The sequence below is a fragment of the Macrosteles quadrilineatus genome, unplaced genomic scaffold (assembly GCF_028750875.1).
Source record: "Macrosteles quadrilineatus isolate MER2022 unplaced genomic scaffold, UCM_ALF_1.0 Scaffold_8__2_contigs__length_117827958, whole genome shotgun sequence".
Lineage (NCBI taxonomy): Eukaryota > Metazoa > Arthropoda > Insecta > Hemiptera > Cicadellidae > Macrosteles > Macrosteles quadrilineatus.
In genome coordinates, this window is record NW_026542601.1 from 48,971,244 (window position 1) to 48,997,397 (window position 26,154).

The 26,154-nt window shown below is 33.8% G+C and overlaps 2 protein-coding genes across 2 annotated transcripts; both read right to left on the reverse strand.

Moving 5' to 3' along the window:
- Positions 1 to 140: 140 nt before the first annotated feature.
- LOC129000366 (spermatogenesis-associated protein 17-like) lies at positions 141 to 8,355 on the reverse strand. The gene is made up of 7 exons (XM_054427330.1): positions 8,282 to 8,355; positions 6,218 to 6,389; positions 4,895 to 5,062; positions 4,039 to 4,181; positions 2,151 to 2,268; positions 1,483 to 1,631; positions 141 to 246 (listed from the first exon to the last, which is right to left on the reverse strand). The coding sequence occupies exons 1-7, from the start codon at positions 8,347 to 8,349 to the stop codon at positions 141 to 143; spliced, it is 924 nt and encodes a 307-aa protein (XP_054283305.1). The 5' UTR covers positions 8,350 to 8,355.
- A 569-nt stretch (positions 8,356 to 8,924) lies between these two features.
- Positions 8,925 to 20,622, reverse strand: LOC129001135 (retinol dehydrogenase 14-like). Its single transcript, XM_054428334.1, has 7 exons — positions 20,522 to 20,622; positions 15,079 to 15,196; positions 13,872 to 13,979; positions 13,292 to 13,465; positions 12,097 to 12,307; positions 11,516 to 11,717; positions 8,925 to 9,146 (listed from the first exon to the last, which is right to left on the reverse strand). The coding sequence occupies exons 2-7, from the start codon at positions 15,173 to 15,175 to the stop codon at positions 8,964 to 8,966; spliced, it is 975 nt and encodes a 324-aa protein (XP_054284309.1). The 5' UTR covers positions 15,176 to 15,196; positions 20,522 to 20,622; the 3' UTR covers positions 8,925 to 8,963.
- Positions 20,623 to 26,154: the final 5,532 nt, after the last annotated feature.

The following is a 26,154-nucleotide window of genomic DNA, read 5'->3' on the forward strand; positions in this document are numbered from 1 at the left end:
CTAAAATATGCAAAAATAAAAGCGTAAGAAGAATATTAAAAACAAAATTTTCATTATGTTAAAGAGTAAAACAACAATTAATACGTTCCAAATACAAAAAAAAAAATTTAATTCCAAATTAATTACATTTTTTAGAGTATTTAGTCTTTAAAGTTTTTTTGAGACTGATGAAGAGGGGGGCATTGGTAAGATTTGTTGTCCAGTTTAATGTTTGCATCCTTATGTCTGACTGGTCCAAACTGCATACTGAAACATAATTACATTTTGTGCTTGTAAATAAATTACTAGCTGTACCCGCATGCTTTGCCCCGTTTAACTTTATAAGTAGTATTCGCATGCCTCAATCACGTTCTGGTTGAAGTTCGTTCGCTACGCTCACTCACCTTTTGGTTGCAAATTAGCTGTTGTCATAAATTAAAAAAAAATATAGTACTGCACCCTGTTGGTAATCCTTGTAACTTTAATGCTATTGAACATCATAGAACAGAACCAACTGGTTTAATTGAAACAGCTGTGAAAAATCATAAGGTTAACATGGGAAACTCCAGAGCCACTGGGGCGGAGCCCGAGAGTCCGATCAGAATAAAAACTACTTAGTTTTCCTATTTAATGCCCAAAGAATCAGTGTACCGAATTTCAGCCTCCTAGGTAAATGGGAAGTGGGAGAATAAGTGATGAGTGAGTGAGTCAGTGAGTCAGTGAGGGCTTTGCCTTTTATACTGTATATTTAGATAAACACACAAACAAATCACACATTAATTTACTACGAGGAAAATGTTGGGTGTATAACTGATCCTTAGAATTGACATTGACTTTGATGTCCGCCAATAGACTTCTAATCTAATCATGTTATCAAATCTTATACCTGTTCTGAAGTGTGTTTCATGCCTGGTTACAATTGTGTACTAAAAAAGCTCTTATTTTAGAGTATCGTAAGATAAACATAAATTTAAAAGATAACATGTTCATCGGGAGGGAAAGAAAAGTTTACTAATATATTGTTCTGTTATCCAGCATGTTCAACCATGATTTTGCTTTAGATTAATTTTTATTACAGCCTCAGTCTTCAATATGTTAATATACGTATACCGGGTGTTTAAAAAGTCTGGACACCTCTTTGTCTTATTATATTTTTAACAAAGTTGGTTAGAAAATTCAAACTTTGCACAACTAGGCTACATAGGTATATGTATGAGTCAGTAACTACGGAGAGGACGTAATCCTATAGTTGTGTTCAGTTTTCAAGATTTTTAGCTTAATAAAGAATTTTGTGTTTTTAAAATTTTACTCGACATCTAATACTCAATGGTCCATTCAAATTTGTCAATATTAAATAAAAGTATATTTTTTCTGTATAAAGTAAACTTACTATAAAGGGCTGTTAAGCTATTTTGAAAAATCATCTTTCTAAAGTTATTTTCGCCAAAGCTCCAAGAACTTGCACAGTTCCTGCTAGTGAAAGTGTTCTACCGCAGTACTCACGGGTGGTCCTGGATTGTCCTCAGTTTGCTGTGGATCTTCTCTCGCTGCTCGTGAACTCTCTCATCGTCACGGTACTCACCAGTGGCCAGGCTGTATTTCCCAGGGTCATTGCGGTGTAGCCAAACCTCCTCACATTCTCTTAGTCTTCCCTGTATCACACAAATAGTGTTAGTCTCTACTAAGAATGAAACACTAAAATCACGTCAAAGTCAAGGAAAATCCAACACACAGGCCTCAAGCTCATGTCAGCTTATATCAGAGATTTCACACTAAACATGTATAAATTGGTTTTGATAAGTCATTATAATTAATTTATATTTTTGTCTAACGTGTTTGGTTTTTTATGTCGGTGGAATATAGATATATTATTTCATTAATTAAAAAAGTACTTTTTCAAAGTTCATTATTAAACTAACTATAAGTTCATTAAGGAACTAACTTTTATGCTTTTATTAGCTTTCTCTATGCAAATTTAAAGAGTTTGGAAAACCAAAATAAATTATGAATAGGAGTTGTGTGTTTTTAGTTTTGAGATATAGCAGAAGTGTGTTACTGTGTTTGAGGAAATAGTCTTGGCTAAACATCCAAGAAGACATTTTTGTTTAGTTCATAAACATATACTTTATGGTTTTTAAAACAATCCACTCTTAAGTTAAATACAACATTACCTTAAAAATTGTTGCTTCCGGTTTTTTAGGCTTTTTTTGTTCAGCTTCTAAACGTTTTGTTTTCATGAAGTCTACAAATTTTACATTTGTCAATACTTTCTCTAAGTAGGAAAGTTCCCTGAAATCAAACCATGGAGTAGTAAATACTCGTTCAACCATCAAATTTAACCTATCAAAAGAAAAGAAAACAAAAGATACAGTAGGGTTCAACAATCAACATTGTTAACAGCAATCCTAAAATAGTTATTTGTGTAACTAGTGAGCAAAGTGGCACTTTTCTGCACACGAGAGCAACGTTTACTGCACTTTGCTGCACTTATGAATGATCTCGAGTGCAGCAAAGGCCTTTTGCACTCGTGTTACACATTATATTTTTCCTACAGTCACTATAAAGCATATAAATAATTCGTCTTTCAAACACTATCCAACACGTTTTTAGGTTCAGCTGGCAAAACAAATAGGTGCCCTAGAGAAAGTAGTCCGCGGTCCGTATCACTCCACTATTTTTTCCTCGGCAAGCAATGTGCTCCGCGACTTGAGAATATAGTTCCGTATATTTTTGTAATTTGTAGTGGTTTCCGCGCCTAAAAAAATGCTTTAAAGGTATTTTCTTGTTTATTAAGATCGTAGGAATGTTTTAAAAACGTTTAAAAGAAAAGTCCAGATATACCGAAAAGAGAACATAAACTATAAACACGAAATGACAGGTTAAATCGTAGTTATAATATTCAATCAGCTACTCATAGTTTTATTATCTTTGAGTGTTGCCAACCTATTTCCAAGCGTACACGGATTACGTGCATAATAGAACCACGCTGTTTTGTGTTGTTTCGTTGGAATCCTGATGTGCGCCAAAGTATAAACCGTACGACAAAGTATAAACCTTAAGACAAAGTATACATATGCAGCAATTAGCAGCCTTTTGTACTATAAACAGTACAAGGAAGCCAACTTTGTCGGGTGACTGTAGAAAAAACCTATTTACAGTACTTTGATTAACAATTCAACTGTAATTAAATCCAGCAACTAACATCTCGTGCAACAAAATAATTTGGATGAAACTATGTGGGTTCATACTGATTATAGTTTTATTTTAGGCCAGACTAAGTATTTAACGATCTTAAAAATTTTACAAATAATTTGACAGAATATAAGCAGACAATTTTTAGTGTAGACAATAATTGACCTTAACTCATCCCTGTGAGATGAGTGTGTTAAATTACCATTAATTACTTATAGACCAAAAACATTTCCTTTTATTTTAGAATGAACTAAACATTGAAGAAAACTTATATGGATTTAAAATAACTGTCAGCAGAATCGTAAACGATCAAAATTGTATGAACTTTGGTGGGATTCACAGTCTTATCATCCCTGGAGGTATAATAAATCAGTTCAAGTATAGCTTAGTAGGGGAATGAAAATCTGAAGAAACATGTAACACCCTTTGTTACTTGATTGTTGGACTTGGAAAAATACTGTTGAGCGTTGTGAATCCAGACAAGTAAATTTCAAAAGGACCAAAATCAAAATCGATAACATAGATCTTATTTGACGGTGAACATGACACATATTTAATACAATATTATTATCCTATCTTATCATTCACATAACAAACCACTGTGAATTTGTTTTAGAAGCAGTCTCCTTTCTTCTCCCTTCTGATGTAGTCCCTAACAGTGAAGTTTTACTGTTTAGTGTTAAAATTGTGTTATGTGTGTGTTACCAAAGCTAATCTGGACGCTATCTACCAGGTAAGCTAGCTGATCTATCCTTCTGAATTTGTTTTGTATTTTTTTTCATTAAAAAATATCTTACAGTAAATTATATGTATTTTATCATGTTGAAAATGTGTTACATAAGTTGGGCCCAACTATGTGATACTCACTTAGTTCCGTGAATGCTGAAAATACCCTCTATCTGGTAGGTTCTCAACAAATGATGCACTCTGCGGCTAAGATAGTCAAACTTATCCTGACATTCCTTGTCCATGTCTCTTTGTATCATCGTCTTTGTCATCTCCTCATACTCCTTCATGGATTATTATATTACATTATTTGAATTTTACTACAAAGACACATCAGAGTAGGCCTATGTCTATTAAGATGAGGACGAGTGAATGAATGATGAATGATGAGGATGAATGAATAAGATGACAGCTTTGTTACTGATTAAGATCAGCTGGTTCTTAAACCAGGATCATCCATCAAAATATCAAGGACAGCTGGGTCCAGTTTTGAACCATTAAAAATATTTTGACTTTTCTCAGGATCGAACCTGCAACCTTCTGATTACAAGGCGAGCGCTATATCCACTCAGCTTCTCAGATATAATATACAGAGTATATAACCCATACTGAGAACATATTGTCAGAGTAATGGCAGGTCTGCATAATGCGGCATTTGCCGAATCCTGAATATTTGACATTTGGCAAACTATTTGTGTTTATATTTTATATACGATTGAAAATCATAGTCATATGTTGAATTATAGACCCAAAGATTTTAAAATAGCATATTGTGTACCTCCAAATTAAAGACTTGGGAAAGAGGTTTTTTTACGGGCGGCTCTTGCGCAATTCTTCACAATAATTTTGGCTTCCAATTGATATTAAGAAATCTCTTATCATAATGTTTTTCCCTTAAAACAATTTAATTTTAAAAAGGTATTAAGGCTTGGATTTTGTAAAGTATGGTCTCACTTGTACTTAAGTAGTATTGTACACTCATAATTGTATAACTAACCTTTGCCTTTTCCATAAATTCCTTGTTCATTTGTAGCGCTCCTTTGATGTAGTCTTTGAGCTGGTAGTAGCTGAATACCCGAGTCCGAATAAAATGGCCTCTCCACACTTTCTGGATCTTTGTTGCCATGTTGTTATAATGCTCCCAGTACAGTTTGTGAACAGATTCCTTCAAACATGAATACAAACACAATTAGAAGTATTTTGTAGAGCGGGAGGTTATAAAAAGTTGTTTTCATAAACTGCTTTTTTGAGGGCTTTCCTCAGTGAGAATGAAAGAATTTTTATTTTAATTTTTATGGCAGGCTAAGTAATGCGTTCTTATTAGTTGTCTAATATTCTATTGAAACTAAAAGTAGGTACGGTAGCCTTATTCAAACATTTCTTTGTCAGTATTTATCAGTGACGCTAACAGGATATTTCATCATACATTTCAGGTTCTAACTGTATTCAATACATCACTCTATGAAATAAATGTATGAATGTTTTAATTACCGTTAGTCTCTTGGTCAGCCTTTTTATGTGTAGTAAAAGTGTTTTTAAACCATGATTAACTGTACCTTTATTACTGTAGTAAAGTTGCATTATTTATAGACAACTTATTTAGACAGTCATAATCGTACTAATCGATCGTGTATAATATAATCGTACATAATCAAGTCATTGTAAATGCGACCAAATTTAAAAAAATAATTAACGGACAATTAATTCCGTTATGTTTTTGGCGGTTGTAGGGTGAGTCGGTGGTTTAGTTGGTAGCGTCACAGACTTCGGGCCCAAGGCAGCGATGTCCTGGGTTCGGATCCTGTTCACTGCCACAAACATTTTATCAGTACAGTAGGGGTTATATTATCTGTGGTACAGTTCACCTTCATACTGTACCTGCTCACCCCTTGCTTTGCTGGATAGGATACATTCCACGCACAGATCTGTAGTCTATGAGTGTAATATATTCCCATTACCTGGCTCTTATAAACAATTATCTGAATCATCTGTAAAATGTTTATGTTTACATTTTGTATATTTTTCTATGATTACTAAATTCAGTTTTGTTCTAACATTTTAAAGAATCATTTATTAGTTTTCAAAGTTAAATATGTTTTAATGAGTACGGGCAAATGCAAGGTTAAAAGAAGCTGCCAACCTCTTTAAATTTAAAAAAAAATCACTTAAGCTGTCAAGTTTTAAATTTTTACAGGATATTTTTGCTACAATTATTAAATTAAACCCACAGTTTAAAAATACTCTGTACTTGGTATTCTTGCCACATCAGTATAATGTAAAAATAGGGAAATTTGCTAAAAGTTCTTCTTATAGTAATTACCTTTAAAAGTCGCTCATAACCCTTCCGATCCACATGACCCCTCCAATACTTCTGTATTGTTGTGGCACAGCTGTGTAAATATTTCAGATGTTTCCTCACAAGGTAACCACGGTAACACTTCTGGATGGTTCTTGCAGCTTGATAGTCTTTAAAGACATTGGCCTGGGCAATCCTAAGGAGGTTTTTATGTAAGGAAACCCCATTAAATTTACAAATACCTCTACAACTGTCTTTCCACAGTTAAGAATGAAAAAAGTTATGTGAGGATTATCACACATTTCCTTAATTTATTCGGAAATTGATCTTGGCTTATGGCTCAAATAAAATTATCTTCTAAATTATATTTCAAAATTTGTAACCACTTTAATTTTTAGCGAACAAAATAGGTGGTATTACATAAACATAATAAAAGTAAGAAAAAACAAAAAGGGGGGAAATTATAATAATAATAAAATAACTAATGGTGCTGCACGTAGCGGTGACACGAGCGTCACTCGTAAGTCAGCGCCAATGGGTTAATACAATATTACTGTTTGATCAGTTGATAACATAAAAAGCTAACTCAGTGGAGTTTGAGTACATTTATCCATTTGTGTGTGTTGTTTTTAAATGTTTATCAAGTGTTTAAAATTTGATGACCTTCGTGATGGTTGATGGCTCCATATAGGAGCTGAAACTAGTGCAGCTGTTTTTGCAATTATATGGATTATGGACCGGGTTTCAAACCTTTTCAAATATTATTCGGCAATTCAGAGGCTTACAACTAATTCATTAATATGGTAAATAACTAATGTGTTAAGGGAAGACATAAAGGAAATGTACTCTTGAATAGCATACCCGTTTACAATAAAGTAAACAAGAGGTCGTCCAGTGGTCGAAAACTCGACCAAAAATATGTATAATGAAGAAATTCTTTAGCTAGAATCCGTTAAGGTATGGTGGAATATCTTTGAGGATGAACCTTTTTGGCTGTAGTGAGTGTAAACATGTGTTCATACATGTAAATTTGTAGGTTGAATCAATACAAATAGACTGGCATGTTAATTAATTTAGTATATTTTGTCTTAATTTATTAGAAAACATCCAGTACTTGGTATACTGCATTTGTAAACCAAACTCGAATCTTGCTTCCTTTGCCTATCGTATAACATTATCCTGTTCGGTTGGCCAACTTATCTGATTGCATTAGTGAATTAGGCCTATTAGCAATACAATTTTAGCTGTTAATTATAATTTAAATGGGTCAAAACGTTAGTCTATAAAGGCTTATCTCGTCATGTCAAGAGTATTTAATTCTAGTCCCTAACTTGAAACCCTTAAAAGGTGGGTCTATTTTTATATGTTAGACTAAGAGATTTCCAAACGATCCCAATCACAGCAACTTTATTCATTTTAATTTGGAATTATGAATCACGTCTCTATTTCACAGTATCAATATTGTCTAATGGCCAAGTGATTTTATAAAAGTAGAGTAAGTGTATATTAAAACCAATTCCAAGAATAAATACCAGATAGTTTGTTTGATTTGATTTAACATTAAAATTTGACACGTATGAACACACGATCGCACTACAACCAAAAAGGCCCACCACACCTTAAGCTAAAAAAATCTAACTGTACAGACTTGTTCTCTATTTTCACCCCACGCTGTAAATAAAACATTTGATTGGAATTTGTTTGGATTTTCTGTTTATATGTTGTTGTTATTTCGTTACCATCATTGCAACCCATAAGACCCTTGTTAATTTTTTGAAGCTTTCAAATTCATTGTTTGTGCTTATTGAGCCTATTTTAATTTATAAAGGGATTCTGCACATCTACAGGCAAATATCTTTCTAACAGTATGCGTAGATTTTCTCTGCGATGCACACAAGCTGAGAAATAAGGTTTTAAAGAAACATGCTTGCCTATTAATATATAGATAGATACTTGGTCAATCTACTTGTCAGTAAATACAGTAGGAAATTTAAATAAAAATGATACGATTATTTAGTTTAAATTGTTAATACCACTGCAACTCTTAATTATTTACTACTTATTACTTAAACTTAATGCAACACTTACTTGTGTCGTTGAACAATATCATCAAATAGATTGTTTGCATCCTTGATGTAGTGCTCAATACATGCCATTTTTAAAATTTATATTGAAAAGTACTCAAGAGGAATACATTTCCTTAACCTAATAGGTTCAGCTTTTGACATTTCTTATGTCTTTACTGACATACAGCTGTTATAGTCAATGTAGATAGAGGCCAGTTTTTGTAGTCTCCTTTGAATAAAATTGTGTAGAGTGTAGAGTTTGACGCCATTCCATGTACTGATTTATGTACAATATGAAATAAAGACGATTTGATTTGATTTGACTTGATTTGAGAGTGTATATGTATTTCTGCCCAGTATTTGAAGAGTGTATTTGTTTGACCTATTTGTAATTTCTTGTTATCTCACCAACTGTAGGGAACACTACACCTATCTAAACCAAATTGATTAATACGAAGAGTGCTCAAATTGGGGATTTTAATGAGACACAAAGTTAAAAAAATTAATTTTATTAAAAATAAAGTGTTAACAATATGACACTGTTTTATAACCTGGTAAATATTACTTTAATTAAATTTTTTTTTTTTTTTATTTACCATATGACACTGTTTTATACAACCTGATAAATATTACTTAATAAATATTATTTTATACACTATGGCACATGGCTGCTAATATATCAAACCTAATAACTTGTATCCAAATTAAAATTGGCCTGCAAACAACGTAATGTTTAAAGATTTCTTGGACTCTTCAAAAAGTCTTGATTGTTCTGTGACGTCTCTTGCAAGACATGAAGGAGTTTGTGGTCTGCAGTTGCCGATGTACTCTCCGCCTCTGCCGTACAAACTGGTGTAAACAATCGGCTTGGCTCCTTGTGCAGGAGTCTACAATATACAAGACAGCTGATCATAAAGTAATCCTTTCTTCCGATGAAAATAAACCTCATTGATTAAAAAATATTGGCAGTTTTATAGTTGTAGTACAATATAAAATAACAATACCAACATAACAGTATCTAAAAAGACAAATAGGCCTACATTAAGAAGGAAAATAGTTAAATATTTATTGTTGTAAAAAATTAAAAGAAAATTCATAACATATTGCGACATGATTCATATTGTACAGTTAATCTTATATTATAAATGTGAAAGTTTGTGTGTTTTTTTGTTTGAAGTTCAATCACGCATTAACTACTGGACGGATTGGGCTGAAATTTGGCATGATGATAGCTCACATTCCCGATTAACATATAGGCATATTCTTATCTCAAAAATCCTTTCGGGCTCCGCCCCAGTGGCTCTGTAGTTCCCCATTTTAACCTTATGAGTATTCATGTTGAAAGTGTATAAACACGTTTGCTGCGTTGTATATTTTCCTGCATTATTCCAATGGTGCGTTACGAGATCTATAGGTCTCGTCCGCTATGATTACCCAGGTGCGATACGAGACCCTGAGATTACGTTGCGCAGTAATCTTTTGCGCATCATAACCTCGCAAAGAAAGGCGAGAGAGCGCTGAGTGTTTGTTTATATGAACCAGTACAATGTTGACAATCTTCAGCCAGCCCAGGAAGTAAGTTAAATACGACGTCATTGTACGAGACCCCGAGATCTCATACCGCACAGCTGTAATAGTTCATTATTTATTTGTATTTATTCTTTTCCTACAATAACAAATTAACAAAAATATATGTTATCTGTTTGTTTACAAATACCTTATAATTGTAACCGTAATAAAAAAAATATTTTATCTTTCTTTTATCTCTTTTTATATTAATGCGTTTCCATACGGCTGATTTCAGGCTAAATAAAATACAAATGAAATATGTTTACAAATTACTGTAGCCTATTTATTTCGTTATAATTTTGGGGTTGGGCTATGACCTCAAAATGAGTGCGTGCCAACGGTGAGTCGAGTGGGCGGGGGGGAAGGGATGGGTCCAACCTTGAAGCTATTAAACTTGCACCACTTCACCAAAAGGGCTGGGAAAGGGGATTCCAATCGCCAAACAAAAACCAATGATACAAAGTTGTTTATCGGAAATTGCTTGTCCGGTTTCACGATTATTTAGCATTGATTTTTGTATGATTTAGTAGGGACCATGAGAAATATTTGAATTAATGTAATGATTTGTTTTTTTACATCTAAATAGAACATTGCACAATCGTGATATTTTAGATCTTTTACCAGTGACCTTTAATACGCATCCGTTAGTGCTGCTTTAGAAGAGAAACACGCCGATAGTTAAAAAAGATTTATGTTCCCGTAGTTGAAAACGATTAATATGTAAACCTGTAAAACATTAGATAACTCATAAGGATAACAGCATAAAACCGCCATTATTCTTATTGTTTGTTCTTGAATTATTTCTTTGGTTTCCTTCTTTCATCCAACCATTCAACAAAGGTTATCATGGTTACTAATCACCCCATTAGCCTCATGTAGTGCTTGGAACAACTATTTTTGATACGAGACCCAGGGGTCTCGTATCGTAATAAAGTAAAAGTTTATTACTTCAGTGCGTTACGAGATCTATTTATCTCGTTCATTTCATGTTTACGAGTTGATACATAAAGAAAAATACATTATATATACGTACAAGTTTCATTTCTTTACGGTAACTGTACACCGAAATATCGATGTCGTAACTTTTGGAAAGAAGCCAAATTATGGGTTCCGCACTACGGGCTAGGTACGATACGAGACCTCGGGATCTCGTAGCGCAGTGAACGTGTTAAAGAATTTAGTCAGCTGTTTCAACTAAAAAGTTGGTATATGTAAAAGCATTAAAAAGTTATACGATTTACCAACAGGGTGCAGCACAATATTATTTTGCATTTATGAAAACAGCTAATTAAAAAAAAAACTAACTAAACAGCAACAAAAAACTGTGATACACAATGAGAACTGTCAAAGTAGGATTGTTTACAGTTATGTATATGTTTTTAATTTCATTTCAAATAATTTGTGAATTTTTGATAATTTATTTTTCTCTATTGTTTAGGTGAAGTTGTAGAACATTATGGCTATGGTAGATGTGTAATACTATAGGGTACCGTAAATTTAAAGAAGCAAATTTTATCATACTGTGTCCTCCCCCATTGAAAACGCAAAGCTTGAGTATAACTGCAATAAGCATTTTATACATATATGCCAACCCCGTACGAATGACGGGTACTCTGCTAGTGATTAATAAATAAATTGTAAAATCACACTAACTCAAACATAGCTTATGGTCTTAACCTATCCTCACCTTGAAAAATAATCGTGTAACAAAAGGAAAATATGTTTTCAAAACAGAGCCATCAAATATTTCAGTGTTTACAATTCCAGGATGAGCAGCTACAACTTCCACGGATGACTTAATAGATGAAAGTTTGCTGTTGAGATAGATCGTAAACATGACCTGGGCCAACTTGGATCTTCCGTAAGCTGTCATTCCGTTGTAGGTGTCTCTGTAAAAAAGCATAAGTTAACATTAAAAAATTTGTTAGAACTTCTTAAAATTGTTAAGTGTACTCTTTTGTGTCCTTTATTGGACCACATAAGTCAATGTTTTCTGTTATTCATCCATATTTTCTCAGTCCTATTTTTTTTATTTGTTCTGATACAGTATTAATTATTTCTTTTAATTTGTTATATGTCTATGTATTACAATACACAAATCTGACTCGCCACCGTCGTTGCTCTACTATGTGCATGTGAATAACCCCAGCATCGGGGGTGGGAAAACTCTCACCTACACGCTAGCCTCGCTGCTCCACTATGTTTTTACCTGTAGGCTATGAAACATAAACATAACCAAAACCTTTTCTACACAGTTAATGTACCTACTTGTTATTTATATCCTCATAATCCATGTTTAGGGGCGTCTTGTGTTCCAATGATGAGACATTAACCACCCGAGGTATACAGTCCTGGGAGACGGAGTTATGCAGAATTGGCAGCAGTAAGTGACACAGCAGGAAGTGAGACAGGTAGTTAACTTGCCACTGAGCCTCAAACCCATCCTCAGTCTCCTCGTAGTCCGACGAGATTATGCCAGCTGGAATTGACACATTAAATATACATTTTAAAATACATAACAGTTACTGAAAACACAATTTCAAATTTAAATATTTTTATTTGTGGATAACTGCAGCTTGATTAATGCTTAGAATTGTTTATAGGAAAGAACAAAAATGTTTTATTTTCACTAATTTATTGAGTCTTAGGCAGATTGTACACAGGGAAGAACAGAGTATTGTGCAGCAAAATTTGTGTTTGTGTATTTTGTAGTTTGTGTAAATTGCTTTAAATAGAAATAGAAACTAAATTATTTGGAATACAATATTGACAATTAATTTATGAACAAAATAGTTGTCCCAAAACAGTGTGAGAAGAATGCAAAAAAAGCTCAGAAAGCTGTAGGCCTACTAGATATTATGGTATTGGTAAGAAATATGTGGCTTAGTTGTTGGCAACACAGATTGAGCAGTTTCACGTGTAGTACTTTGGCTGTGTAGGTTGTGGGCGGACACTTTTGGTCTTGTTGTCATGGTTTGTACTCAAACCATTTCAGTAGCGTACATGGTTTGGGCCTGACAACGAGGTTTGCAGTGGGTGTGTATTTCCAAAAAAACAACAAGTTACTGATTAGGCAAGGAGATTTCCAGTAGCGGCTTTTTATTCCACACGACACTGTTCCTAGCAAAACACAATTCAATCGTTCGTCAAAAGCGGTAAATAGTAAAACTCTTAAAACTAAGAAACACGGACGACAAAGGTTAGTGAGAATATGGGTGTAGTGAGTGTAAAAATGTAAGAATGTGAAGGTGGGAGATAATAAGCAAAATAAAACTATAGTCATGACAATGGGGGGATAGGAAAAATGTGTTAAATGACAAAAAAATTGGCTGATACATTTGTTTTTACTTTCAAAGCCCAATGCAAGATTATTTAAGCAATAAGCTGTAACTTGCATTCTAAATTTTAAAGTAAAAATACGTCAGCCACACAAGTTATAATTGAACGTCTTATCATACGGTACCATTGTTTATAAGAAGGTCTATAGACGTTGTTTCCTTGAGTACTTCTTCAGCGAAGCTTCTTACAGAAGATAGTGATTTTAAATCGAGGCTTTTCACTGTGACTCTTCCACATGTTATTCCTTGATTTCGAATATCACTCTCAAACTTCTTTCCATCCTCGGTCCTTCTACAGCCTGTGAAAAATATCACACTTTTAATCAGAAACCAGTTAGACAATTCAAAAGGTTTAATTTTACTACTGGTATAAAATAGTAAGATAATCTAAAATAAAACAACAATCTTAAAAACCCATCCAGTTCCACTAGAGGTTTATATTTATATTTAAGGCATTTTATTGCTATCTACCTGTGTTAAAATGTAATAGCCCAGGTAAAGAATTTACATCCTAAAAATGGTGTGAATATTTTGTAGTTTTGTTAATTAGCTGGGGTCTGGGCCAGTGCCAGGTAGACAGGAGACATGTTCCATCATACAAACTATAATTTTAATCTTTAAGTACAGTTTGAGTACATTTAAGTACAAATCAGGTGTGGCAGTTGATTCAATTTTCTAAAGGGTGGAAAGATGAAGGTACATTACCCAAAATGACGTGAAACCCAGCGGAAAGTAAATCCCTGGTGACAAAAGCTCCAATTCCTCTATGTCCTCCAGTAATCACAGCTATCTTGCCTTCATGATTACCAAGTTCTGTCACAAAAAATGTGTACTGAATGTCAGTGAATAAAGAAAACCAGTATCAACTGTGAGTCCTAATTGACTACAAGTAGAAGTAGGCTTTAATAGTGTATCACCTTTTTGTAAATTTTTTGTAATTTTGAAAATCCTTTGGTCTTACAACCCGTCCCGATTCTGTCGGGACAGTCCCGACTTCGGTCCAGTATGCCAGTCTTTATGTCTATGTTACTCCGGGGGAACCAAAGGTGGCAACCCTGCTTCCAACAGAGAATATATAAAATACTAGCTGTACCCGCGGGCTTTGCCCCGTTTAACTTCTTAATTTTCAAGATGATCTCGTTCGCATGGCTCAATCACGTCCTGGTTGAAGTTCGTTCGCTACGCTCACTCACCTTTAGGTTGGAGCTCGTTCGCTACGCTCACTCACCTTTAGGTTGGAGCTCGTTCGCTACGCTCACTCACCTTTAGGTTGGAGCTAGTTCGCTGCGCTCACTTGCCTTCAGGTTAGCTCGTTCGCTACGCTAACTCGCCTCTGGGTTGAAGTTCGTTCGCTACGCTCACTCACCTTTTGGTTGCAAATTAGTTGTTGTCATAAATGTAAAAGAAATAATAGTGCTGCACCCTGTTGGTAATCCTCGTAACTTTAATGCTATTTAAGAACATCATAGAACAGAACCAACTTGTTTAATTGAAACAGCTGTTAAGATTCATTAATTCCATTTCTCATAAGGTTAACATGGGAAACTCCAGAGCCACTGGGGCGGAGCCGATTGGACGGATCACGAAATTGATGGTGTATAAACCTATTCCATGAAATTCTACACGTATGTACCAAGTTTCGTGGCAATCGGTTCAGCGGTGTCTGAGTTTATCACTGCCAAACAAATATATATATATATATATATACAAACATCCTCTTTTATACTTATAGATACCTACCAAATTGCTTTTTAAAACTTTCTATTTATAACTTATATATATTTTTAATAAAATTAGGAGTATAAAGTTTAATGGTAATTAACTTAACTTAAGTGTTAGGGTGAATTGGCCATGATATTTTGATATGACCAAAAGTATCTATGATATTTTGAAGAAAATATACAAAACTTACCGAAATTGCATCTTCTAGCTGTAAGGTTGTCTTCCAAAACATAATATGGACCAAACAAATAAAAATGCAAAAAATTGTTAAATTTTTGTGAATCCATTAGTTAACACCAATAATCAACCTGAAAAAAATGGATATTAGTTAACTCTCGAGCAGGCGCTTCACCAGTAAAACAGGAGCGGGCACATGCGGATTTTTATCCCGCAACACTAAATAGCACAAATTTAACCCATTTTACTTGTTGTTAACGCCATATTGTAGGCTATTTAAATGTTAATTACCTAATTAGGAACCAAATTTCATAATTAATAACATTAATTGTTCAACTAAATATGAGTTCAAATCAACATATTTTGAGTAATTTTCTAGTACAGTAACTTATTTAAAGGTATCACCTTTGACTATCACTGTCGGTGTTACGAGATGGGGCGTGTGCGGAGTTTTGTTCCACATTAATGCAATTATACATATATATGCAAACAAAACATATCTACATCTATAAAAGAGGAAGTATGTATGTATGTACCCCTCCGAAACCGGATGTATGTTGTCTATGGACTCCGAAACACAATGTTTTGTAGGTTTGAATAATCACAACATGCTGTATTAGTCATAATTTGAAATCGTGCCATACTGTTTCCACAGAATGCAGCACAGAGAACTATTTTACTTTTGGATAGGTCCAAAAATATTAAAACCCAATTGTAGCACACCTGTGCACTCAACAACGTTTAAATTCTCCACTATTTAATATGTAAACATAAAAAGTAAAAACCTTTAACCAAGTATTATAAACAATAAAAGGGATGGCAATGCCTTAATATTTTTATCTTTTGTATAAATCCCAAAGTACCCATGAACTTTTGAGAAAACTACAAGTCACTCCCCTATAAACCATATTCTTCAAATGTTCGTCAAGACGAGAAACCTTGTACTAAACTATCCATTATTTCATAAATTGCCCTTTAAGGTCGTAATTATACCTCAGCTGTACAATTTATTTGTTTGTTATTTTTTCAATTCATTACCTTATTAAAATCAGGTGTGATTAAGTTTGAATTACTGTATTCTGTTTTGTTTATTTCAGCTAAACTTTACCAATCAATATAGTTTTATTAATACCAAAGATTACATATGCTACGCAAAATAGATATTGCAGCCAAGCCATTTTTGTGATATCAATTTCCATGCAAAGCCTAGCGAGAGTCTTCACAACCTAAGACTTCATTGCCGACATAACCAGCTGTTATTTACGTATTTTTTGTTGTTGTTTATTGTTATGGTTAACCTTTATTTTGTGGTTGTTTGCTTAATGTAAGTAACACAAGGTTTATTAGAAGATGGATTAGCAAGAGTGAAGAAGTGTTAGTATTATGTGTAGTGAATTACAATCGTATTATGATGTGGATATTTTCATGAACCCAATACCAGGTATTAAGACGAGTGTATGTGATAAATGACAAACGGCAATCAAAAAACGGAAAGGCCTTCCCGACACTGCTTTACATTCACGTTTATAGTGTACAAAGTATTCGACCTATTGTTTAATATAATGTTTAAAACAGGCCATACACAATTGGGATGTCGGGTTAATCGGGTCAGTTCACTTTCATGTGATTGCGAGAGTGTGACTGACCTCCAGTTTCCAACTTAAATATCGTGTTTACGTGGTAAAGATAACCACTTTAATTTATGTACAACTAAGGTTCTGCTGTTGTTAAGACTATGTGTTCTTAAATTTATTTTATATAGTCGTCAGTTGAAAGATTTGTTATATACAACGATCCAAATTTAAAATCTATATTTTATATCTTATGCTGTACATTTTCTTCAAAGCTCAGTTGCAAACGGCACTTAAAAAACACCAATAATGTGACGAGATAATACATAGTTTGAAAACAAAAACACTGATCGTGTAGATAAATGTTCTTCCTACAAACTATGTTTAAAAAGGTCAAGTAGCCAGTGAATGGTTAGGAAGTAGTTGACTAACCATACATTCCTCATCGTGAGTTAGTAGCAAGATATTGCGTGAGTCTAGAAATCCGGAAGCAAACTTTGTGTATAAAAATTTTGAAAACAGAAAAGTGAGAAAAGTCGACGAACTTACAAACAGTCACTAATTATTAAAACTTGTAAGAATTATAAATTTCTAAATTGTTAAGTGTTCTCTAAATGTACGTTAAAATTTAATGCAGAGAAACTACTATAACATTGTAAGCTTATTAGTTATCATATCACTGTGACTGCAATTTTTGAAGATTTTTATTAATTCATGTTTATATCAGTAAACCTTTAGTATCCTTTAGCTCTTTGTTACGTGGTCACTTTAATTTTGAAGAAAATAACTGCCATTTTTGTAGAAAGATAAAGTTATGGTACATTAATGACAGCTGTGTGCTTTCAAACTAGAGATACGATGACCGACGGGTCGGCGAGCGCGTTGCGTACAGGCAAGTTAATCCCAAGCACGCGAACATTACCGAACTCACCCGAACTTGAATGGTAATGCAGATCGAGACTTGACACAGCGCCTCTGTTGAGGGACCACCCAACTACGTGAAGGTGGCCCCATCGAAAAACGACTTGGCACAAAATTGCCGTAAGGTGCTATATCTATTTTGCGTAGCATATATAATCTTTGTTAATACCTATGAATTCATACAGGGTGAAGCCCGTGAGTAACAGCTAGTTTGATAATAATTATTAATTAAATAATACAATTTAAACTTGTTTACATTTTTGTATGTATAAAATAACACACATTTTGAAAAATTGTATGTGTTATAAAAAAATAAATAATAAAACATCAATCGTGAAGTTTGGTTATGTTTACTCAAAAATTGATACTATACATTTAACAATACCCCCGCCGCAGCAAACCTGCAGACTAAGCGAATTTCCATTTGCCTGATTGGATTTACACTAAAAGGTCTCCTTAAAAATATCACATTTATTCCCTATTTAAATAACATTAGTTTAACAAGTACTTAGGTTTGCTGAAACAGGGAGGGTAAAAAGGTGTTTTTTTGTAAAATGTTAGGCCTAATAGTTTAGTATGAAATGAATGCATTTTCCAAATTTGATCAAAATATGATCATAAACAAGCAAACTACAAAAGTTTACTTTTTCTCCATAAGAATAACATGGGAATATTAAATTTACAGTTTTTTTGAATTTTTCCCGTTTAACCATTATTAGGCGCATAATAACGCTTCAATATACTAAATTATTTTTTTTTAAGCTCTACAAAATGGTTTGGAAAGAAAATGCTAAATTTTAAGTTTTTAGGTCAAAAATGGGAAAAACCAATTTTTGCCCCCCATAAACCCCTGTTCCCATAGTCCGATTATGCTGGTTCGCGAACTCGTTCGAATAAACGTAGGTTTACACGTTTGTACCAAATTTCATCAAAATTGGATGATCTTTGCTCGAGTTATCGCGCTAATGGACACATATATAAATATATATATAGGCTATATATATATATAAATATATAGAATACATAGAGTTTGTAGGTAGATGTGAACATAGCAAAATGTCTAAATACAATTATTCTTCCTGTGTCAACAGTAGTTATTTTCTTTAATTTCAACATGGTTGTATATATATGAATTTGAACGGATGGTGTTTTTGGTCTCTAGGGACCTCAAAACGAAAAAGTAAATCGGTCCCGGGTCCAGGTCTTACAATGAGTACTACGGTAATAGCCTATTCCCTATAGGGGAAATTCACTGAAAATGAAACGTAATATAAGTTGAAGTATATATAAAATGAAAATTGAAAACTAGATTTCTGTCCCAACTAAAAATGAGTAATGCCCTAATCAAAATCTTGTTTTGGTTGTATTTCTTCTATTCTTTCTTCCCTTTCGACACTATCAAGCACTCCTCATAATTTCTCAGCCTCTTCTAATCCATTAGTGGTATCAGTCTAATATAAAACAGAAACACCAAATAGACATATACTTCACTTACAGACACAACTAAAATAGTCACCCTCTAACACAGAAGAGCGCACTATGAAATAAACTCCGTGCTAAGCACAGGCAGAAAATCTCAGCAAACTGACACCGTGTCACTGAAATGCAACTGAAAACCAAATAGGGAGGAATTTGGGGGTAGAAATCGCTTAGGGGTATTCTCAGGATGAGGTGTGTGAAGTATGGAGCCGGACGAGACTGCCGACACCCATTATGCATATTTATTTATTTTTACAGAAACTACAAGTGCGGAGGAAAACTCCACAAGCGCCCGCTCGAGGGCTAAAGAAAAAAACCTCAAATTCTAAATTTGCCTCAAGCTTTCCAGCTAACTAGAAGCAACAATCAATATTAGCTTAACAATTAAATAATGAAATAGCTAGAAACAAAAAACCCTAGGTCTGGTGTTGGTCGATTATCGACCACTAAAATGTGAGTTCTCAGTTAACTAAATCTTTGTTTTTAATTTTTTTAGAATAAGGTCCAAAATGTGAAAAATATAGCCTAACTTAGGTTAAATTGCAGCAAGAAAGTTTCACGGAAATTTGTAAAAAATTTGCCTAGCCTAACAACCCTATATGACAACTATAGAATTTTCCAAATACATCAAGAATAACTGATGTAGGCTAGAGATCGATAAAAATAAAAATCAATGAAGAGCAGTTATCAATTTACACACAAAGGTGAATCAAATCAAATCAAATCATTTATTGCCGTAAAACATACAAAACATACGTATGGCATCGTCATATTTTACAATAAATTTATATTTACAAAACTGGACACCTTAAATAAGTGATAAATTCTTCAACATCATACACACTTAATTCTATCAAAAGAGATTTCAAATGCACTTTGAATTTCTTATCATCTAAGCATTTTACATTATGTGGCAGCAAATTAAAGATTTTCTTACCTAATTCAAAAGTAGATTTAATGGTAGTCTGATAATTACATTGGTGAATTCTGATAAAATGGCTCTGTCTGGTAAAGTATGAATGTACTGAATTGTTGGCAGGAATATTATTAAGTAAGTAAGATTTTCTTTAATGTACAACAAAGAATCCAGTAAGTATAATGAAGGTACAGTTAACACACCAAGTTTTCTAAACAAAGGTTTACAGTGAGTTTTTCTTTTTACTTTACAAATGATTCTTAAAGCTTTCTTCTGCAAAATCAGTAATTTTTTAACTGCTGCTGTCACACGTGAAAGGCGTGAAATTAAAGGAATATCCTAAGTTACTGTTATAACTTACTAAGGTAGATTAGATTCTAGATTTTAACCAAAATATTGTACTGTAAGGGTAAAAAGAACTGTTACTGAATTAGCTTAAAAATTTTAAACAATAACTTATATACCGGTACCTACAATTTTGTTAGAATTAGTGTTGTTAAATTTTGTTGTATCGTCTAAGTAAGTTAAGCTGAGAAGAGATTAGAGGTTAAGACTTAAAGCTTCATTACCATGATCTTAGTTAATGATAGTTACTAGATTGGTCGATTGGTGATAATAAACGATAAAGTGATAACAAACCACTTACAACTTTGTGTTGTGTAGAATGACTAATGAGTAAACAGTAAACGAGTAAACCAAAGTGAAGGAAGAGAAGAACAAAAAAGAGTAAACAAGCGTCTAGACAGCCAGTGCAACTCCGAGGATCGTGGATCAGAACACCCACCACCACCGCATGCACAATTTGTTTTTCAGGATTAATTTTGCCTCAGGATTAACAGTGTCATTTAGAGGCTTCTGATTGACTATAATGAAGGTTTACTAATTGAAAAATTAGTTTTGTTCATAGAATAAAATTATAAATGCCTCAAATTCAATTTTATATTTTTTTATTGTGAAATTAAATCGTCATAACCTAACCAAACCAACCAAACGTGCTGACAATGAAAAAATCTAATGAAGGTTTATTAACCGAAAAAATAGTTGTGTTCATAAAATAAAATTATAAATGCCTCAAATCCTATTTTATAATTTTTTAATTATAAAATTAAACTATCATAACCTAACCAAACTAACCAGACTTGCTGATAATGAAAAATCGAATGAAGGTTTTATTCGAAAATATGTTTCTGTTCATAAAATAAAACTATAAATGGGTCAAGTTCAATTTTATAATGTTTTAATTATAAAATTAAACCATCATAACCTAACTAGGTGTACAATGCAGTTGTCTGCTTGCAATATTGAGCGGAGCCAGCATATTCAATATCAATGATTTTTTTGCATTTTAAATAGAATGCCTATTTGCAGAGGTATCCAAAGTCAATCATAAGTCAGGATTAAGTGAATGAATCGTCTACTTGCAGGAACCGTATTCTATGTTTCATCTGGTTCTCATAAATTAAATGTCTACTTGCAGTATCCAATGCCAATGATATATTTGGTTCGCATAAATGGAATGCCTATTTACAGATTCTAAAGTCAATAGTACGTATGGTTCACGTAGACGGATTGTTTACTTGTAGTATCCAAACCCAATGGTACATGTAAATGAATAGTCTACTTGCAGTATCCTCAATAAATCAATGGTCCATTTATTTTGTTCACATAAATAAAATGCCTAATTGCAGTATCCGAAGTCAATGGTAGGCTTAGGCCTACTTCTGCTTTCACTTATATGGGATGTCTATGTGCAGTATTCAAAGTCAATGATACGTCGGGTTCAAGTCAACGAATTGTGTTATATTTGGTTCACATTAGTGGAATTCCTATTTGTAGACTGCAAATAGGAATTGAACATGTTCCAATCAGATAGATATTCAAAGTCTACATTAATTGCACGTCTTGCTCACATAAAATGCTGTAAGTTATTTACAGATTCCAAACGCAATATGGTGCATCAGCCTAATTCCGGCAACCCTTATTATTGGTTTAAGTCCTGTGGTCCGAATATTACCATTTCAGATTTATACCTTCCCATATGGTTGGTTACATGACTGTGCCAAATTTCCTGCAGATCGCTTAAGCCTGTCAGGTGGAGCCTGACCTGTATTTGTAAAACAAAGGCAGTGAGTGTAGTATAAGAGCTTCGCTTCACTCCGCTCAATAATTTCGATACTGCAAATGAATCATGGTAGGCCTAAGCAATACCTGTATTATTAAAAGGCAATAACGATTATTATTATATTATTATTACCCATTGTATGTAGAATTTGCTTTTCTTTATTTTTTTTCAATGTCTTCTTTCTTCATTATTAAAAAAAGAATCATTTATTTGTACAGAAGACTTATTTGCATTGAACATTCATAAAACTCACCAATTCTATTACCTCAATAACTGTTTACCAGTATTATTGTTGTGAGGGATTGGGGTTAGCCTCACTTAGTATAGGCCTATAATTTAGGTCTAGTTTTATTTTAGCAGTTAAAAGTAAGAAATTGTCGTCAACCACTTTCAAAATTTCCCTATTGTGCAATAAAATTTATCAATACAACTATTTTATTGTCTAAGTTACACCATTTAGTCTTAAACCTTACCTGTAAACCACGTGGTTGTGATTTCATTTCGTAAAACGATTTTGTATTTTTAGCTACAAGAACATTTTTTACAAAGTTTCTTGCAAATCAAGGGCGGTGTGATTTTTGTTGGTATAATTATGTTGTAGTGTTTTTTTAATGACCTCGTTTTATCTTCTCCTTCTCCAAGCAACATAAACTTAGGCCTAATTAGTTAACTATTCATTGTTGTTAAAAAGAACAGAACCATTTTACAATTAAATATAAACGGCATGGAGTTTAATCACTCAATATAGAACTGATTGTTAATCATTTCGTATTACATACAATATACTATAATATGCTCTTTAGTATTATCCAATTTTTTCTTTTGTACTGTATTTATCATGTGGTAGATTTGTTGACTAATGTTGAGGCTCTTGTTTACTTTTTAGTGTTTACTCGCAAATAATGACATGGCGACCAATTAACCCATAAGGCCCATGTTAAATTTCCAAAAGTTTGCATTCATGTAGGGAAAAGTCCTATGGTCCGATTTGTACCGTTTCAGATTTATACCTTCCCATGGTTGGTTACTATGACTGTGTTAAATTTCATGCAGATCGCTTTAGCCGTTCAGGAGGAGTATTTGTAATAAAAAAGCAGGAGTGTAGTATAAGAGCTTCGCTCGCTTCGCTCGCTCCGCTCAACCAAACCAACCAAACGTGTTGATAGTGAAAAGGTCCAATACAAAAATAGTACTACGAGTGGGATTCGAACCCGGATCCTTCGGATTATCAGACCAGCACTCTATCCACTACACGACCGAAGCCGTTGACGTCAATCCGTATCGTTGCGGTAATGATGTTCCCTCAGCCAATCAGAAGCCTCAAAATAATACTGTAGGCAACACTAAACCTGAAATAAAAATTCAGCCCACCGCACACCGGGGCATAGCCTCCTTCGCGTATAACTAACCTAACCAAACTTGCTGATAATGAAATACCCCCGCCGCAGCAAACCTGCTGACTAAGCGAATTTCCATTTGCCTGGATAGATTATCAATTAAATCTATTTAAATAACATTACGTTTAATGAGTACCTAGGTTTGCTGCTACAAGGAAAATAATAAAGTGTAGGCCTATTTTTAAGTAAAATATTAATAGCTTAGTATAAAATAAATAAATTTGCCAAGTTAGATCAAAATATATCCATAAACAAGCAAATTACAACATTTTACAATATTCTCCCTAAGAATAACATAGGAATTTTAAATTTACAATTTTTTTAATTTTCTCTATTACCAATTACCGTACAAAAACACTTTGATATACTAAATTATTTGTTTTTTTAAGCTCTTTAAAAAGTTTTAGAGAGGAATTGGGAAATTTTGTGTTTTGAGGGTCAAAAATTAGAAAAACCATTTTTTACCCCAAAAAAGCCCCCGTAAAACCCCGTTCCCATGGTCCGATCATGCTGGATCGCGAACTCATTCAAGTTCATCCCGCCTTACACCTTTAAACCAAATTTCATCAAAATCGTACAAAAATTACTCAAGTTATCGCGTTCACGGACGTGTATATATAAATCTATATATATATATAAATACATATATAAACATTTGAAGGAACGGTGTTTTTGGCCTCTGGGGACATCAAAATGAAAAAGTAAATCGGTCCCGGGCCTAGCCCAAGTAGCAAAAATCGTTGGCCCAACGTTTCTGTCGATCGTTGGCCAACGGTATGTTTTGGCACTCAGTCTTACGGTTGGCCAACCAACCAATTTTTGCGGAAGGGCCAACCATCCTATTGGGCATAAACATAAAAAACACAAAATAATAAAGATTTTGTATGAAAAGCATAATTATGAGTTGAGTAAATTGATTAAATAGTTCATAAAAACTTATTTTGAAAAAAAAACGAGATACAATTTTTTGGCCGGGACGGGTACCCCCCCCCCCCCCCGGTTTTGTTTAACCCGGTACCTTCGACTTGTGAGCCTCACGCCTTAACTGTGCTTGTTGATTAAGAGTGTTTTCAAGTGGTGAAAGAGTAGCCGACAGGTGCAATATATTTTTGATGCTACAGTATAATATGATTCTGTTAATCTGTTTAGGCCTTAAGTAGTTGAATTGTTTTTCTGGTAGTTGGAGAGGATACTAGTATTTGAATATAGATAATTTAATTACCATTAGATTAGTAGGCTACTGTTATAATTGATTGTTATATAATTAATTAATCTTTTCTCTATAACTATTAAAAACTTGCTTAAACAAATTAAAGAATATAAAAAAAAATAATTATAATAATTATTATATGTTAAGCAGGTGTTCCCCATTGTATCTAGTATCACAACATCATCTGACTACATTCATTATTGATCCAAATTTTTACAATATTTGTCTTATATTCTGCTGCCATAACATTTATGTACTTTTAAATAAATCAATTTGTTAAAATTCGTTTTAGAATGTTTTATACTTAAACCCAACGAATGCCCAACGAAGGCCCAACGATTCTTTCCTTTGTAGGGCCAACGAATACCAGTTTCCGTTGGGCCAACGTTGGCAAATCGTTAAAATTTCTGCCAACCATTTCCCAACCGTGCCGACCATTTCCCAACGTTGGGCCAACGATGTGTGCTACTTGGGAGGTCTTACCGTGCCACCTACGGTAATAGCTACTTAGGGAAATTCGCTAAAACTCGAATGAAGGTTTACTAATCGAAAAAATTGTTCTTTTCTAAAAATAAAATTATAAATGTCTCAAATTCCATTTTTCAATTATAAAATTAAACTGTCATAACCTAACCAAACCAACCAAACCTGCTGATATGAAAAACAATTGTTGACAAAAAGTTAAGTTAGTGCTACCAGCGGGATTCGAACCGGGCACCTTCGGACTATCAGCCCGACACGCTATCCACTTCACCAATCACCACCAAGGCTCATGACTCAGCTCAGATCAGTGATCGTTGCGGTAATGGTTGGCATCACGCCATCGGCACAGAGCGGTGGTGGAGCTCAGTGGGGGTTTCCCGATCTGATCCACGATCCTCGGAGTTGCACTGGCTGCCTAGACGATAAGAAGAGTTAGTCCGTTTTTATAATTAACCCTTGCCGACAGACCACCACCGCCCACCTCCCCCCCCCCACCACTGCTCGAGCGAACACCGTTACCGCAACGATGAACAGACGTAGGTCTCGGTGATGTAGTGGATAGCGCACTGGGCTGATAACTCGGAGGTAGCCGGTTCGAAACCTATTGGAGGCATTAACTTTTTGTTTTTGACTCGATTTTTTTCATTATCAGCAAGTTTGGTTGGTTTGGTTAGGTTATGATAGTTTAATATTATAATTAAAAATATATATAATTGATTTTGAGACATTTATAATTTTATTTTATGAACAGAACTATTTTTGTTATTAGTAAACCTTCATTTGAAATTTTCATTATCAGCAAGTTTGGTTAGGTTATGACAGTTAAATGATTTAAAATTTAACCTACAAACGACACGTTTTGACAGTGACAGTGATAACAAATTCCCACGAACAGTTCGGCTATGCATGGTATGATGGGTATGATGCGTTCTGATTATAAAATATATTTTTTTTTACATTAAAAACACATAACACTAACACATAATTCAA